General features: G+C 25.0%; 1 protein-coding gene across 1 annotated transcript in view; it reads right to left on the reverse strand.

Annotated features, from left to right (window-relative positions):
• Window positions 1–558: 558 nt before the first annotated feature.
• The window catches only part of LOC145843831 (uncharacterized), a 29,166-nt gene continuing 10,099 nt past the window's right edge, over window positions 559–19,625 (reverse strand). Inside the window, exons 13-24 of the mRNA XM_082951069.1 lie at window positions 19,182–19,286; window positions 10,063–10,238; window positions 9,044–9,220; window positions 8,712–8,847; window positions 8,216–8,295; window positions 7,397–7,506; window positions 6,375–6,541; window positions 4,080–4,143; window positions 3,712–3,804; window positions 2,896–3,005; window positions 2,468–2,607; window positions 559–1,812 (exon numbers count right to left, since the gene is read on the reverse strand). Of these exons, the coding sequence (XP_082807195.1) occupies window positions 1,771–1,812; window positions 2,468–2,607; window positions 2,896–3,005; window positions 3,712–3,804; window positions 4,080–4,143; window positions 6,375–6,541; window positions 7,397–7,506; window positions 8,216–8,295; window positions 8,712–8,847; window positions 9,044–9,220; window positions 10,063–10,238; window positions 19,182–19,286 (1,400 nt within the window). The 3' untranslated portion in view covers window positions 559–1,770. The remainder of the gene's footprint in view (window positions 1,813–2,467; window positions 2,608–2,895; window positions 3,006–3,711; window positions 3,805–4,079; window positions 4,144–6,374; window positions 6,542–7,396; window positions 7,507–8,215; window positions 8,296–8,711; window positions 8,848–9,043; window positions 9,221–10,062; window positions 10,239–19,181; window positions 19,287–19,625) is intronic.

A 19,625-nucleotide genomic window follows, 5' to 3' on the forward strand; every position in this document is an offset into this window, starting at 1 on the left:
TAATTTATACTCTTCAATAATAAAATTAACTTACTTCTGGTGTTATATTCCGCAACTTTAGCAAACCAAATTTAATTTCAATTTAAAACACAGTAAATCAGATTTAATCTTAATTAAATAGGACTTTGAAAAAATGAATTTTTATTATTTATAAGAACTTATACAAGAAATTAAAAAAAAGTAAACAGTTTGAAAGTATGAAAACTCTCATTATTTGTTGAATTTTAGCAATTATTATTTAGTAGGGTTAAAAAAGTAATTAATAACTAAAAAACTTTATAAATAAGGATTATTTTTTACATTTTTTAAAAATAGGTTAACTATTTTTAAAATTTGTATTTTTTTAAACTACAAAAATTTACTTCGATTAATTATTCTAATAACTCACTAAGAACCTGATAATTTAAATTAAAATATACAAAAAAACAACTTTTTTTTAGGTTTTTTTGGTGACTATTTCTAGTCTTTTTTATTTTTTAGTCCACGAACAAAAATAATAACAATAAAAAATTAAAAGTATTTTTGTTTAAAATTTAAATTTTTCTGTTTAATCGAATAAAAAGTTTATAATATCACCACACTCTTTTATTATATATAAAAATAGTAAAAACACCTTTTAAAAGTCTCAATAAGAAATTTAAAACTTTTAAAAAATTTGAAATAGGTTTAGTCTAAAATAAGAAATTTGCTTTTTTTTTTAAAGTGGACAACGCAAAAAAGTACAATAAATTTTTAACTAATCAGAATTTAAACTAAGAAATAAAAATCTACAACAATAAAATGCATATAAAAGACTGCTGTAATTATTTTGTTTGTTTTTTTCCTATTTAAAGTTTAATTTTCTACTTAGCAGTCTGAGAATAGTTTGAATTTTATTTTTTAAATGTGTGGTATTTAGAATAGAACTATTATGTTTAGAAATTAGAAGATTTAAAACAAAAACTTTAAGGTTTATGTCTAGTACAATTTTTCAGGATCAAAATATCTTTGGGAAGAAGTCAAAAAAAAAGAACAAAAAGTAAAAGTCCATAATAAAATACACCTTTTAACATCAAAAGTGCATTTCACATAAAGCACACTATTTATAACCACCTTCAATTGTTTTATAACAAAAGTTATTACTAATTAATTATTTTCAACTTTTTTAAATGTATGGTACAAAATTATTGATGTATTTTCACTAAAATAACGGCGATAAAAAAATGTTTTAATCACAATTAACTAATTTTTATTTACAAACAAATATTAACATGATGAAAAAATCACCTTAAAATTGACGAGAAAAAAATGTTTCAAGTTTTAAAAATAAACTTAAAACGCAGAAAAATTTGTTTTAACTTTTCCACTCAACTTATCATTAGGAAAATATTGATAAAATTTAAAGTTCTATCCAACTTTCAGGTTATAAGCCCAAAATAATTACAACCCTAAACTTTACTTAAAGCTTAGCATAAATACTTATAAAATACCTTAAGTTACTTATAATAAAACCTTAAAATTTTATTAAGATACCTCACATAAAATACAACCTAATATTTGTATTTTTTTCTTGAAATAAAACAATATAGAACCCTTGAAAAAATATAGAACCCCCGAACACAATACTTAATTTAAACAAGCCGATATAAACTGATACAAATAAATTTCCCAACTTTTAAGCCTACGGTATATATACTGGTAAATAATTTTTGGACCTCGTTATTTGAAAGGCACAATTTTTGGAATATTTAACTTGTAGGCAGATTTTTTGTTACGATTTTTTTTGCTGATTTATTTTTTTCTTGACGATGAATCTCCGCTTCCGCTTGGTGGCTAAAGAGTTGTAAATAAAATTAATTTTATCAGAAAATAATTTTACAAACATAATTTTATACATCATATGATACAACAATATTAAAAAATTAAATAATTCAATTATAAAGAGTTTGATAAAATTTTCATTTTTAAATTATTGGTTGTAAATAAACTTTATTAACAGAGACTAAGTTAAAATTAATTACAATTTACTATATACATTAAACACATAGACATAAAAATTATAATTACTTGATATTATCTTAATTATACAAATTTGTTATAAAACTCATTTTCATGTTATGTTAAATAACTAACGACTATGTGGTAGAAATATTTTTTTAAAGAATATTTTGTTATGACATATGATTTTTAACTGTACATTACTTTATGACTACAACAAAAAAAAGTAATCCAATTAAAATTTATTATTAGTTTAATAATTTAACAAGGCTATTATGTTTCAAAGGTTCACGTAATTTTAATTTCTATTTAATAAACACTTCGACATTTTCTGATTAAAAATTTGTATAAATAGTTTAAAATTAATAATTTCAAACCTAAGTTTTGAAATGTTCAAGTGTTAAACAAAAAAAAATGTTCACTTAAATTTCTTACGACAAATTTCTAATGGTTTTCAAATTTATAAACTTATGATAAAATATTTAATTACCTCAGTTTTGAAATGCTCCAATGTCGGGTACTTCTCCAGCATGTCCTTGATGAACTTCTTCACTGGGATCTTCGTGCTCTGCTCGCTAAACTTGGAATATCTCAAATAAGCCCAGAACTTCTCCAGTCCGTACAGTTGATCTTAAATTAAATAAATGTTTAAGTTTGTCAAATAATAACAAGTATATATATATAATAAAATAAATTTGTCAAGTATTGCAAAACAATGCTATTGATGACAACTAAATCTTATAACATGTTTTCAAACTATAAAAATGGTTGTTCTTTCTAAATTCACTACAGGAATGTAATAACAAAGCGAATTTCCGTAAAATAGATTGTTTTAAACCTACAAAATAAAAAAATGTTAAGATCAAATTCCAACCATGTTTTCAACCATAATTAATAAAATTTAATAATTTTTATCACCTTCTTGGCAATCCTTGATGACCATGTTTTGAAAATCTTCGAACAAATCAGCTTTGAATTTCTTCTCCAGACCATAACTGTAAAATCTGAACAAGCATTCCATACCATATCTGTATTAATTAAATGAGTATTACTATATAAAATATCTATAATAGCTGTAAAAACACGTTTAACATTTGAGGTTTGGAGAAACTTCTTAAAAGGAAACTTAAAATTCTATTTATAAACCTGAATTACAAGATTTTATGAACTAGGAAAATTAAAACCACAAAAACATTTCCATACTTTCTGGTATTTTATATCACGAATATGGTAAGATTATACAAACTATTTTTTTTAATGAAGTACATATATATTAAAATTAAATAAGCTGTACTTTATAATACATTTACACTTTATAATAACTTCTATTTGCAACTAAGTAATCGAATATTTAATATATTATATTAAATGTAATAAAAAAAACATGTTAGTCTTAAATTGAAAATCAGACTTGAGTATTTTTACATAACATGTTTAAATAAATTTAACATTTAAGTATTAATGGAAATGAAATTAAATCTTATAAAATAGTAATAATTGTATTTTATGGACCTTTTTTCAATTTTTTTAAACTAATAATTATTTCAATATATAATTATAAATATTCCGGTTTTTTTTTTTTTTTTTTTAATATTATAATATTTATTAAATGATATTTTTATGAATTGATTATAAAAAACATTAACAAAATAACTACCTGAAATTGTGCTTATTATCTTCAATAGCCAGTTTTTTGAATTTTTTATTGAAAACATTAATAAAATAATTAATTACCTGAAATTGTGCTTATTATCTTCAATAGCCAGTTTTTTGAATTGATTGTACATGCTTCTGTTGAAGTTGTCTCTCAAAAAGTGACTCCAGAATCTGTTAATAACAGTTTTATAAAATTATCAATTATTACCAATAAATAGCGAAAAATAAAAATGTAATGTATATATTTGTTTACTTAAATCTATTCTTAGGAGAACTGTATAAAAATTTTTTTTGCTTAGTGTCAGAAATTATAGACAACGAAAAAAACTATTTTCTTAATGTAGTATAAAAGATGAATTTTATCATATATATATGTATATCATATCATATTATTTATACAAACCAACTCATTAAAAAAAATTATTACATATATAAGATAAACAAACCTGTAAAGAGTGTTCATTTCATGAGACTTTCCATAACCAAGATGTTTGATCGATTCCTCACGATCTGTTTATGACGTCATAGTTATTAGATTATTTGAAAATTTTAAATTTTACATTATAATACTTTTTAACGTTTCTGCATTTTAAATCCTTCAGGGAAAAAATATCCTACATTTACACATATATTAAATAATATTATAAAAATAAAATTATTGTAAACTAGAAATGTTACGCCCAGCAGCATTGAACAAACCCAATAAAAACTTGAACATGTAATATCAAGTTAGGATTTAATGCTCTGTAGACGGAAGTATAACTTTGTGGAAGTTAGTAAAAAAGACAAAGTTATACAGTTGATTAATTTTGGACAACTCGGAAAAGCACTAAAGCACAAACATAGCAATTAAGCTATTTACTCAGTACTCGAATGGGATTGTCCACACATACATTTATGTATCAAAATAAATAAATACTATTTATTATCAATGTAATATTAACTAGACTTTTATCTATTTATGTAGTATGTCATAGAGTAAGAAGTATAATTTTAAACCGTATCAAAATAGTTTTTAAAAGACCAACAGTATCAACTACATGTAGCCTTATTATTTTAAAAAATAACTAAGTTAATGTTAAAGCTATACATATCTTATATGCAGGATATCCACTCGTTTTTTCAAAAATTTTCAAGGTTTTTCAAATTTCTTCCAGGTTTTTAAAAGTCTCATTTTTGAGTCTATTTATAGTTTAGAGTTAAGTAAAAGGTAAGAAACAGTGTTAAATAGTATAAAAACATTAAAAAGATACTGTAAAGCTACTTTAAATATGTTTTTTAACTAAAAAATTTAGATGATGACATTTTTTTTTTGTTTATATGGAACAAATCGAAATTTCAAAACGAAAACATGTGAAAATTGTAAAAACTCCAGATTTTTTTAGTGATTTTCGTTCGAAATTCCAGGTTTTTCCAGGTTTTTTTTGCCTAAATTGTCAAATTCCAGGTTTTTCAAGGTTTCCAGGTAAAGTAACAATCCTGTTATATGTTACTTTTATCATCTTTTTCACAATTTAGTCTTATTTTATAAATTTTTTTGCTGTTGATTTTTTATACCAATTTTTATTTTTTCATTTTTTTTTACATTTCTTGTGACAGAATTTTTTAAATATTACAAGGAATATTTCCTGAACATTAGATGTATTTATCTCAAAAAACGTAGGAGAAGATAAATTTTTAGTGATTTCTAGTTATTTGCTGTTTTAGTTTGCGCCTCCCATAAGGAACCTATTGTTGCCTCCGACTTTGACCTGCTATATCTTGTGGCTTAGTTAAAACACAAAAGAAAAGAAATTGTAAAAAAAGTGATTACTGAGTGAATTTTTAAATTCCAAATTTTATTTCAATCGTATGATATGTTTAAGTACAATACTAAAATTAAATTAATCAAATATTATAATAAAGCTATAGTATAAAAATAAGTTTATTATATTAAAAATTATTATTAATAGGCAGATATTAAAAAAGTATGAATCTGAGACATAATAATATTATATTACAACTACATCAATAAAAATATAATTATCAAAAACGCTAAACTGGTTTAAAAATTAAACTATAACCACATTTTTTTACTGTATTTCTAACAATATATTTTTGATTGCGCAATATAACAAGCACAAGTCCATATCATTTTAGTTCATTTTTCATATAACATTTTTAGTATGACACTAGAATGGTACAAAATATTGAAAATATACTGTAATGCTACTTTTAATGTGTTTTATAACAAAAAAAATCTAAATATCAAAAAAAAAAAAATTACATGTAAAAAATGTTCAAAACTATAGAACTTTTAGTTATTTATGTTTAAAAATGTTAAATTAACTTTCATTGCGCAATATAACAAGCCCATTTCACACCTCCGAAATTTTAACCTCAAAAACTATCGAATTTCGCATAAAAATCCATAAAAACCCCATTTAAATATTTAATGTAAAAATATTGATTATTGTAACATGAGTGTGTACTAGCTAATAATTCAACCAAGATTTTACTTTTAAAAATTCTGATAACTTAAGAAACTGTATAACATTAGTATAACATTAAGCTATTCTAGTTAAACAACTTATTCATACTTAACTCTCACTTATCAAAATATACTCTACTTACCAAAAAATCAAAACATACCTTGTACATTATGTTTTACATAATTCACTAAATATTTAGTAATTTTTTTTTACACAGTTATCGTCTTATTCCACAAAGAATTTTTTTTTCAACTATAAAACTCAACTAACCCCTGACGCAGTTGTTCATGTACTTCTTGTACTTCCACTGCCTGAAATTGTTCTTTTTCAGCAACTCCCTGCTTGCGTGCTGCCTTCTCCTGTTGTGGTTCTTGTTACCGAACGACGTTGAAAGCGACGATGCCATTGAATCCAGTGATTGTTGTTGGTAGTTCTCACTATTCATCAATTTATGTTATTCAAGTTTTTTGTTATAATTATTTATTTCATAGAATCAAATGATTGTTGTTGGTAGTTCTCACTATTCGTCAATTTATGTTATTCAAGTTTTTTGTTATAATTATTTATTTCATAGAATCAAATGATTATTGTTGGTAGTTTTCGCTGCAGTAAATATTAGTTATAAGTGTAATCTATTTTTATAAAAATATTATTTATTAAAATTGTTTTTTTTGTTACATTGAATTCAACTTTTTTTTCGGTAGTTCTCACTCTTGTAGATATAATTTAACTTTTAAGTTTATTGCTTTGATGACGAAGCAATTCAATTAAAAACTTTAATTTTATAAATTAAAAAAAATTTAAGTTTTTAAAACAAACTTATTGTTACTGTTTTAATCACAAAGATCATTGCTTACAAACATGCTTAGTATTCAAGTGATTTATCAAAAAAATTGTGAACATAACTTTTTTTAAAAAGAAATAAAAATAGATTTTGAAAATTTTAAAATCAGTATTTTTCAAAATAATATACTTGAGTAAAAGTTTGATTTAAAAGCATTTGAATGTTTTATTTCCGCGCTTAACTTTGATGACTCATTGAAAAAGTTTTGCAGATTTTTAACATTTGGTAATAACCATTAACACTAAACTTATATGCTGGCGTTTAATTGTAAGTTTTAAGAATTCTTAAATTATTAAACTTATACAATATGATTTAAATGATTGCTCTGCAATATAAACTTATTAAGATGAAATTTAAAAACAAAGACATTGACAATAATATTTTTTAAATTTACAAACTTGATTAAAAAGCTAAAACAGATCAAATATAAATAATTTTAAAAACAAACTTTACAGAAGTAGTTCTGGACCTCATATGACTAACATACGGATTGAATATAAATCCAATGTCGTATTCTTCAACTGGATTCTGATGTCTTGTTTTCTTCTTGCGTGGAGTCTGTTTTATTTAACATATCATTTTTATAAACTTTATATATATATATGCTAAAATTTGGACATGAAACAGCATGTAATTATTTTTGCGCGCAACACTTGAAATATTAAATGTAACAAGGTATGTTTAATTTAAACAGTATAAAACTTCAGTTAAAATTTAAGATTAAACAAACATTATATATATTTATAACAAAAACGCAATTCAAAACAAATTACTGGTAGATATTTAAACTTGACCAAGCAAATAATATTATTGAAGCTATCAGTTTATTTAGAATGACATAAGTACCACTTATGATCGAGTGCCGAAGTATAATTGCATTAGCTGTTTGATAAATATTATGACATGTATATTTGTTTCTTAGTTTACTCTAACTGCGAAGTCTGCTGTATGTAAGACAACTAAATCTAATTGAGTTATATGCATGTAGGTTGATAGCTAAACAAAGTTGTTATGGTTAACAATACTATTTTTAGATAAGGTATATTAATGATTAAGTTGTTAAACAACTTTTATTGGTTGCGAAACATTTATATAAGACTTTGCTCTCATTAAAAAATTAGTATGAATTACTAAGTTACAATATTTTTTAATTATTATAATTTAACTGTTTTTTTTTGTAAAATTCATTAACAACTTTCATTCAAGTAAAAAGTTTAGTTTCATTCTAATTATTTTTATAAAATTTACAAGATGTCAATTTACTAACCTTAGGGTCCAATTTGGTGACCTTATCACTTGCTGGGTAGAATCTTGGTGTTTTTTGAGTTCTACCTGGGGTTGGAGGCACTAAAAATATTGTAAAATAGTTAATATAAAATATTTACAGACTGAAATACTTACTTATAAAGTTGAATTACTTTTTAGCCTTCATTTTTTATTTAAGTAGTTCAATCAATAGGAAAAATTTTTGGAATTATCTTAAATACTCACATTACTTGTGATAACTTTTTATTATTATAAAAAAAAATATATTTATCTATTTTACTATTTATTAACATAATTTACTATTTCTTATAACTCAAACTATCACTTCTTAGCCCTATGCTTGGTAGCTTCTAACAGACACTTTATTTACTTATTTTATCAAGAAAAACATAATTATCTTTTCTTGACAATTTTGAACTTACTTTTCTTAGCCCTGGGCATGGGTGGCATAGAAAAATTATTTATTTATGTTATTAACTAATTAATAAATAACTTACTTTTCTTAGCCCTGGGCTTGGGTGGCATTGGTGGGGTTGTCTGTGTCGGATCAAAACTTTCAGGCTGCTGGTTTATTCCCTTCAAATTATCGAAATCTTCCTGAGATATAACGTTGATGTTTGTGTGCTGGGTGTACTGTGCCAAAACATTTTAGATAAATGTATGATCGTGTGTAATAGTGGCATAAAACTTATTTATGTTGACTCATTGAGCGAAATTAATATTTGTTCTCACAGTTTGTTTTCACACAGAAAAAACTTAAAAGTATCTTTAAAAATACAAAGTGTGCACAAAGTTAAACTTATTCACACCAAATTAATCGATAACTTACTGAATTCGGCAAGTAATCTTCATCATAATCATCCCACAATTCGTTCTCATACTGGTACAAACCATCGTCAATTTGCTGCCACAAATCTCTCTGTCCCTTCTGCTTACTCACGTGCTTACCACTTCTGTTGTCTCTGTCCATCTTTATGGGAGTTGTCTGGTCCTGCTTCACTACTTTCTGTATAGGGGAATTTTTAGTTTGGATGGTTTGTTAGTTTATGCGTTATGTAGATTGATTTTGAAACTACTACATTAGCATGATTGCTAAGCATGTTTAATAAAAAGCAGCTTAGTATTGTATAGTATAAATTGTAACCTTAAATGACACAAAAATTTGGATAACTTAAGAAAAACATTGTAAAGTGTTTCAGCAGGAATAGAAAACTGTTTTTGAAAACTTTTAAATGTCAGTTTAAAACAAAAACCAATGTTACAAAACACAAAAAATAAAATAAAATTTAGAATTACATAAGGGAGACTTTCAATATAAAAAACACTTTACTACTTCTGTTGAAATAATGCTTAAATAATATTTTATACTTTCAAATTTCATCATTTTTTTTAAGTGAATTCTTTTCATAATTTATATTCTATTTAAATATGATGTAATTTACCTACTAGTTTAAAAATTTTACATTTATTTTAGTGTATCAAATTATAGTATACTTATCTGAATTTACATTAATTTCAAAATATTTTTAGATTAAAAACATTCCAATTTTGAAAAACAAATTAAACTTTTATGTGGTTGGATATTTTTGTGGTATTTCTCTGTAAGCTATTATGCTATATTGCAACAATACTGTACAACATTTTTAATTCAATATAATTTTCAGTATTTGAATCAAATACATAATGGTAACATATAAATATTGCAAAAATATTAAAGCTCTTTAAAATATATAAATAATGATTGAAGTAATTATAACAAGGTAGCAATAGACTTATTTCTATGGCTTAAAGACTAAAGTGTCTAAAAATCTTTTTTTTTCTACGATTTTTGTATATATATATACTAACCGGAGTGGCGACGATCATCAAACTGTCAAGCTGCTTGTCGGTGATGACGTCATCAGCGAATTCCACGTCATCCTCGTCGGACGAAGGCTCGTATTTTGTGTTCTGAAGCTTGGGGTTCATCGACTCTATCTCCTCGTCAAACATAAAATTCAGCTCCTCCTTGTCGTTTTCCGCTTCTAAGAATTATTCAATTAATTTTAAATTTTATTAGCAAGTACAATTATTGAAAAATACAGGAGAGAAACACACGTACTATTATTATTAATACGGAAACACAAATACTTGTACTGTAAGAGATTATAAATGTCTACCCTTCGTAGTAAATTGAAATTATAAAGAAGAGTTAATTCATACGTATACATAAACACTCATGCTTTAAGAGTTACTCAACTTAGAATGACAATTTTGCAAGTCTTCTAAGGGTTATATAAAAACTTTTATTACAGTAAGATACTTCCTTTAAAGTTTTTAAATAATGTTTACAAGTGTGTTAAAAAATTATTACAGGGAACCGATTGATTGAATGCATGTTTTAAAGTTATGCAACACAAAGCATATTGGCATTAATAATTAATATACAAAAAGCTAAAGAGAGTTATTTCTTATTTCTTTTACAGTTGTTAGATTTTAGTGTGTGTAAACACGCTAAAATTCTTATGAATTGTTTGGCTCTTATCTATACACAGTTTAAAATATTTTAAAATAGGGAAGAAAGTTGAACAAATATGTTTTTACTTCTGAATATAATAACATGTTCAGTTTCATTAATAAAATTTAATTTTGCATGCACCAATTACATAATTTTAAGATATAACTTTCAAATACAAATTTTAATAAAACTAAGGTTATAAATTGTAAATAAATAACTTTCAGTTATCAATTAAAATAAAGCACCAAGTAAAATTATTTGTGACTTATTCACAATCACAAAATAACAAAACAGAATTAATTACCAATGAAAGTTGGATGAAAAAGGATTAGTTTGTTACGCGAAAGATATTAGAATTGACTAATTCTAAACATCACCATAAAAAGGTGCATGTTGTTATTTTCAAGTTATGAATTAATTATGAGATGTAATAAATCTTACAAAGCTGACATGTGTTCATAATCAATATAAACTTCATTCACAACACAAACCCTTTTTATAAGAAAGTTTCTTGAAGATTATTTTCTTAATAGAAATTAACATATTTTTTACTGAAATGACAAGTGACTATTTTCGAACAATTAAGGTATTGATATTCCAATTTTTTAAACTTTGTAACTTAATGTTGGCTCAAAACTTGTCATATTTTTTCTAATAACGGATACTTTGAGTTAATTTTCAGTTTAACACAGATATTGAGTTTCATTGTTTCCATTATATGATTAACCTAACTTAGTGTTTCCAAAAAGAAATAATAAATTGTAACTTTAAATGAGAGTAATTTATTTATTGCAGACCGAAGTAAATATATTTTTGCTACGGAACTTCATTGACCTAAAATAAATTTAAATTAAATTGAGGATATTTTGTGAAAATATTTTATTCAAGTAAAAGTTTCAAAATATTATTGTAACGCAATACACAATATTAGTGTTGGCAATTAGCAAAATACCAACCAATCAAATTCAAGTTTTCGGACACAAACACGCCACTTGGAGCACTAGAGAGTTGAACAAAAGTTGCAAAAGTTTTGATGTTATTAAACAAACAAAGACCGGTGTTAATGTTTACCAAAGTTTTATTTCAATTTGCCGATAGTTTTATTATGTAATATGTCAATGAACTCTCAATATGTTTAGTATTATTAAATAATGGTACCTTTATTTTTTATAAAAATCAGGTACTGCATACCAATAAATACCAAAACCGTATAACAACATCTTTTGGCATATTTAAAAACTTACCAATGTAACTATTAGGACAACCAATAGGACACAAATAATTTAGATAAACCTATATTTATTAAAATTACCCCTAAACTACCACTTTATCAAAATGAAAAGTTTAAAGACTTTAGCTAAACTTAAATATTAAAGTGCTTCATATCCAGATACTAAATATATTATGTGTCAAGATCGACCCTAAATCATTTTAATTAACGCCAAGTGTTTTAAATATATAATCGCCCCCATTTATTAGATGTACCCGCTTTACTAGTTAATTACCTTTTTTATTTTTCCTCTCAGTAATTAACGCCTCCTGACAATCAAAAATTTCTTAAATAGGCGATTTCATCCATTTCATAATAAACCCTGCTGTAGAGACTATATGTTTTATGTAGCGCATAGGGGGATAAGATGCTTTTCTTCATGTTGGATGAAAGATCATTAGCTAAAAGTTACTTTTTACAGCTTTTTTAATGAGAAATTGTTTTTGAGGTAAAAGGAGACAAAATAGGATAGTTTAATAGAATCATTTTGGAAAGGCAAGGCTAAAATAACAATAAAAAAAAACTGCTTCATTAAAAATCTGCCTCACTTATTTAAATTTGAAGCATTTTTATATTCAGCTGTAATAAAAAAAAATGTAAAAACCCTATAAAACTTGAAATTGATTTTACACATCAAATATAACCGCTTGCTTTAGGAAACCCTGAACTAATTATTTTGAAGTTGTGGTTCTTTTCTCTTAATTACAATAGAACAAACAGTTTTATTGTTAAAACAAGCATCAATTGTGTATTAGCTTAAATAATTATCTACTGTCACTACTCTTGAAGATTTAAGCAAAAATAAATAAAAAATCATGTTACAGGGTCTGAAATGACAATTGCTACCTTTTTTAAGTCAAGCTACAAAGTCAAATTAATTGACCTCAAGTTTTATACATAACTAATAACAATTAATTTATTTGTCGGTGGTAACTACAAATTCTTTGAATGGAGTTTATTTGTGCTTAAACTAATTTGAGTTGTCTTTTTTTCAAAAATGTTTCCAAGTTTTCCAAATTTCTTCCAGGTTTTTAAAAGTACACATTTTTGTGTCTATTTTTAGTTTAAAATTAAGTTTAAGGTAAGAAAATATTTTAATAGTAAAAAAACAACAAAAAGATACTGTAAAACTACTCTAAATATGTTTTTAATCAAAAAATTTTTCGATGATGACAAAATGTTTTTATTTATATGATAGATTTTTTAAGTCAAATCAAAATTTTACTACTGAACATGTGAAAATTGTTAAAATTCCAAGTTTTTCCAGATTTTTTTAGTGATTTTTGTTCAAAATTCCAGTTTTTTTCAAAATTTCTCAAATTCCAGGTTTTTCCAGGTTTTTTTGCCTAAATTGTCAAATTTCAGGTTTTTCCAGGATTCCAGGTAAAGTGGCAACCCTGTATCTAGGGAAGTGAAAACTAACCATAATGTTTTCATTTAACTTATCTTACTGAAAGCTTACAATTTACAAGTAATTTAAAATTAAGTAAAAAAAACATTCATTTAATTTAAAGCAACTATTTATTCTTTATACCAGGGTTCCCCAAAGTGGGTGATATAGTCCCATAGTGGGTGACTTTCGCTGTAAGGGGGCAATAACTACAAAGAGTTTGCAAAATATAAAAAACGACAAAAAATTTGTAGTTAACTAAGAGGATAAATCTATTTAAAATGATTTTGAAAATAAAAATGGTAAACCTTGTTTATGTTATCTTTTTTGACCCTGTTTAGTTGCATCTGATGTGTAAAACAAATTTTGAAAATTATGCAGTGCTACTTTTATTTTTTTATATATAGCAAAAATTCTGGTATCTTACAGCTAGATATAGTTTTTAAGTTCTACAAATTTAAATAAGTAACATATGGACATTAAAATACATATAATTATTTTGTATCTGTATATAAAACTTCTATCTCACTTTTTTCTTTGAGTTTAGTTGAAGGTTGGAACTTTTTTGTTTGGTTAGGTGGGTCAAAGTACTCAGAAAAATTTAAGTCACATATTATGTACATTTTAGGAGATTTTTTTTTGAAAATTTTAACGCTATCAAGGCCTTATTGCAATCAGAAAAAAAAATTACCAAAAAATATTACATTGAATACTTTAATTGCCTATAACAAATTGAAACTTTAAAATTCATTATCCTAGCCATGTACTTTATATGTTATATGAGATAAAGTAAAAATAATAGATAAAACATCATTAATTGTTTTAAAATAGTTTTTTAATGAAAGTATATAGCTAATAACAAGAAAACAGCTAGGATTTTGTTGAGGTTGAGTTCAAACAAAATTAATAAACATTTTAAACAGGTATATATGGAAAAAAATGTATTGCATGACAGTTTATTATGAATAGCTTTATTTTATATATCATTTGTGGTACGGATTTATATTTTTTATTAAATTAATTATTCATTCATTACTTCTAACTTTTTTAAAATATGAACTGTTTTTATATTGAAATTAATAAATAAGAAAATTACCGAAATTAAAATACTTTTTATGAAAAATTTAATTTTATTTATCTAAAAGTTTAATTTCCATAACCATAATTGAAATTTAAATTTCATCGTTAAATAATGTAGTACTAATACAATGACAGTGTAAATGGAAAAATCTAAAAATAACCTTGAAACTAAGGATTGGCTGGCAAAAAATAACTTTTTAATTTTTTTTACTCAATTTTATACTAACAACACTCACACCAGTGTTTAGTTCTTAAAAATTTATTTTTACTTATGGTACAAAATCAATAACTCCTCCTATATATCATAAGATTTGGTCATTGTTTTTTTTTTTTTTGCCAAGTTAATTTTTTTTAAGTAGGTACATTTTATAGCATGATACACTACAAACATTTTAATGGCTGATAAAAAGATGTATCCATGGTCAATTTGGATTTTGTTATGAAGCTACAAAACATTTCATGTACTTCAAACAAAAAAAAACCTAAATACACCAACTAAAATAATAAATTTAACATTATTTGAATTTTTATCTACTTTTAAAAACTAACCATTAACAAACTTCTTGCCTTTTCTACCCATTACTTATGTTTTTTTATACTTGCTGTTAACTTGAAGTTTACTTTAAAATGACCATTGCAATGAAAACCTTAGAAAGTTCTTTACGCATCAATGACTTTACAGGGGACATTTTGGCTTCTTTACAGCAAATTATACTGATGCAAGTTTGGGATATTAAATGGCGCCTTCTCATTGGCTTATAAATTTGATGACAGCTTTAATTGATGCAAAGTTGAGTAAATTTTATAATCAGTTCTTATTGAATTAAGTTTCTTATGTTGGCTGTTATTTTACTGCCTTATTTGTTTTTTATGCCTGAAGAATAATTCAACTTTAATACTATTTTCTTTATTAAAATATATTTCTGAACAAATATATAGAACTTAAATTGAAAACCTTAGAATATAAACGTTTTTATAAACGTTACATAACCTTAGAATAAAAGCTTGCAAATAAAAACTAAATTTCGTAACCTATAAGCTTTTTTCCTGGTTATTTTGTTAGCCAATTTTTTTAACTTTAAAATTAATACATGCTTGTTAACGAAAAAACATGCAAACTTAAGATTAAATATGTATTTTTGTTTCTTACTACTTTTTTAAATAACTTCATTTGAACATAAAATAAAAAACATGAAAACTTGTTTTTATTTTTCTGATTTAATCTTTTTTAGAACATTTAAATTCCTTATACTCAATATTAATTCAAAAAATAGAATTTTTTCTATATTAAATAACAAATATTTTGCTTTTATAAAGTATCTGTTAATTTCTTTTTTCCGAATAGTATGAAAACTTGTTTAAACTAAAATTTTACTCTGAATTCTTGCATTATCAGTTTATTTTGAATTACTTTTGAAGCAAAACTGTTAATAATGACTGAAGCCATGCAAACAAGTTAAATTTGAATTAAATATTTTCATAACTAACTAAAAATATTTTTTTAGCACAAAGCAACATTTTATAACAACTTTATAACGTTTTAATGAGAAAGTTATTATCAAAACTATAGTATCTTAAAGATTGTATCATAAACATTTACAACAAACTTGACAAAATACTTCAGAGGATTATATAATTTATTACACCAAACTAAATAACATAAACAATCGAATGTATCCTCTTTTATAACTATCTGTAAACACAAAAAAAAACCAACCACAAAAATAAATAACTTACCTAATCATTAGACAAGTTTCTAATTTAGTGATTGTAAAAAAAAAGTGTATAAACTAATATTTATCTTAATATAAACAAAAAATGTATTAAACATTTTTAGTATAAATAAACCCACAAATATCTATATTAAGTCAACCATAGTTATACATCAATAAATTAGTTTGGATTTATCTAAGACTCCCAAATTGATGTTTTTTTTTCAAAATTCTTGACATGTATTTAAGATATCAAAATAACTATATATATAAACCATTATTAACTAACAGTTCATAAACGAAACATTGAAATTTTACAAGAGGCCAAAAAATAAACTTTCAATGTTTTAGTTACTTAACCTTGCACTAATACTTATAAAATTTAATGCAAATAAAATAAACCTTTAATATAAAATATTTACATACTATTACTTTATTTCCAACTACAGATAATTAAATTATTTTTTTACTATCCTAAATTTGTATTTCTTGTTTTTGTAATATTATATTACTCTATCATGTAGTAATTTCAAATAAACATTATTTCATTAAAAAAAATAAATTTATTTTAATATTTTCCATTTTATGTTTTTTAGTGATTTTCTCTTTTTTATATTGTTTTTTTTTTCATGTAAGAATTTTACTTTTTTATTTTTTTATGTTTTTTATTATCTTAATTTTTTTAATATTTCTAGAAATATTTACTACACTGAAAACAGCATACTATTTTTTATCCTTTTTGTATAGAAACTTTTACTTTTTTTATATATTTTTTTTAATAAATATAAACTACATTGAAAATATAATTATAAAATTAATTATTAACCTAACATTAATATCTAATTCATATTTACCTAAACAACATCAAAAACAAAAAATTTCAAGTGAAACCTTTTATAACAAAAATCAAAACACAAATTATTACACAATAATTCTAATTTCCTTTTTAAACAGCTTTATGTAATTTTTATCCATTAATATATCATAAAGCAAAAGAAAACATTTTTTTTTTGGAATACAATTGACTCACCAAAGTCATGGCGCTGGTCTGGTTTGTAAATTATCTTAAAAAGTGGCACAAATTTGTATAGTTTATAATTCAAATTCATTAAGAATTATAACTGCCCTGCTTACAAAACTAATTTCGCTGAATTACACAAAATTTACTGACTCTCTAACCTAAATTATTCCTCTAACGTATTTCTCCAACGACGCAAATAAAGTAAAACCACCTGATACCTCTCCATTCTTCTAGCTAACATGGCCACTTTCAATATCATCCTTCTCCTAGCAGCAGCCAACCTCTCGTTGGATTCCGACCTGTTACCAGAAAGATCTTGTAACCTCGTAGTTTCAAAATTATCAGGAAGAATCACCTGATTATTTTCCTCCTGGTAATTTGCATCCTGATTATTTCGATTGGGTTGGTTCCCAGGAAGGTCTTGTAACTTCGTAGTTTCAAAATTATCAGGAAGCTCAACAACATTGTCATCTTCAAACAACTCCTGATTAGTTCTCTCCTGATCACTACCTTTCTTATCACTTTTTTCCTGTTCACTTTCATCCCCATCTTTTTCTTCCCCTTCACTTCCATCCCCATCACTTTCTTCCCCATCTTTTTCTTCCCCATCACTTTCTTCCCCGTCACTTTCTTCCCCGTCACTTTCATCCCCGCCACTTTCATCCCCATCACTTTCATCCCCATCACTTTCATCCCCATCTTTTCCTTCCCCGTCACTTTCTTTCCCATCTTTTCCTTCCCCGTCACTTTCTTTCCCATCTTTTCCTTCCCCGTCACTTTCTTTCCCATCTTTTCCTTCCCCGTCACTTCCCTCCTGATAATTTCCCTCCTGATTACTTTCAAGTTCTATATCAAAATATTGATCGTTTTCGGAAGCTTCCTGGTCATTCACATTCACGCTTACCGGAATTTGGTTGATAAGGGTCCCACTTTCATTATTACCCTGGTTATCGTTTTTAGGGAGGTCATTACCCTGACTTTTGTTACCAAGCGCAACCACGCACTTATTTCCAATGTTTTCCTGATTTCGGGTAGGAATTTCACTGAATTTTCCTTGTTCAACATTAAAATAGCAAACGGAGTTTATAAAAAGTTGGTGGTCAATTATAGTATGTGGTTGTTCATATAACAATTTATTACAAGCAATGTCTCCCTTCAAATCTTCATCGCGTGTCATTCTTTTCTCATCACTGCCATCGTGCGAAAATACTTTTATGGAATTTTTAGAGGTTGCTATTACATTGGGTACAAAAGTGTTTAATTATTGTAAATTTCTTAGTAAAAAAAGATCATGAAAGAAAGAATATGAACATAAGTGCATAATAAAATAACGGTATTAAATAATGTTTTCCCATAAATTTACAAATTAATTATAACTATACTTATCGGTATACTTAATTAATTATAATCATTAGTTTTGATCTCAATAATTATTTAAAATAAGAAATAAATATCAAATTAATCATTGACAAACACTTCACAAATACTTGTATGGAAATACAAGAAACAACAATCGAGCATCCTTTAATATTTCTATCATGCAATAGAAATATTAAAACAAATTGTGTTTTAGTGAAGTCACAAAAGCAAGAACATTCAGGGGTCGGCAGCTTTTTATACATCTTCCACCGCTGTTATATCAATTTAATGAATAAAAATACTACTTTAAACCAATAATGTGATGAAATTTTTGATGATAAAGCACCAGTAGTTACCAACTATAAAATCAATAGCCTGGTGCGAGTTTTTTCCACAAAAATATTTGCTTTTGGAGCCGCAGTTAGCCGACCCCTGAATTAAAAAAAGGAAAGAAAAATTGCATGAAAAAAATGTAGATCCTCGCTAAATCTACTGAAACATTTTATTTTTAAATCACATCCTTATTTGGTGGTTTAGTTGATAAATTATTTTTAGTAAACCACCAAAATACTTAAAACGTGTACTTTTAAATAAAGTTAAATTTAGCGAGGAAAATACATTTTAAGTTTAATACCAACCGGCAACAACAGCGGGCTTATCTTGCTGTGATGCAACATTACTGGCGACATTTCTCCCTACTTTCTGCCAATTCTCCTTCTCACCCTCCACTGGTGCCGGTGGTGCTGTTGAAAATAAAAACAATTAGCTAAATAAAAAAAAATATAATATTTAGCAACATATCTAAAATAGTTTATTTTAGTTGAAAATAATAATATTTATGAAACAGTAACAACTAACATAACTATAAAAATTAGTGATCAATATTATTATTTAAAAAAGTTATAATTCAAATCAAATGTTAAAATCTCACTGTTCTGTTGGTCATACTGTTTAAATTAATTAAGTTTAAGTATTTAGTTAAAAGTTTCTCATTGTTGTATATATATATTATCATGAAGAATATTAATTTAGTGATATATTTTACTATTTATTAAACTTAAATTTTCTTTTTGACTTGATTG

The sequence above is a fragment of the Thalia democratica genome, chromosome 9 (assembly GCF_965202585.1).
Source record: "Thalia democratica chromosome 9, ktThaDemo2.hap1.1, whole genome shotgun sequence".
Taxonomy (NCBI): domain Eukaryota; kingdom Metazoa; phylum Chordata; class Thaliacea; order Salpida; family Salpidae; genus Thalia; species Thalia democratica.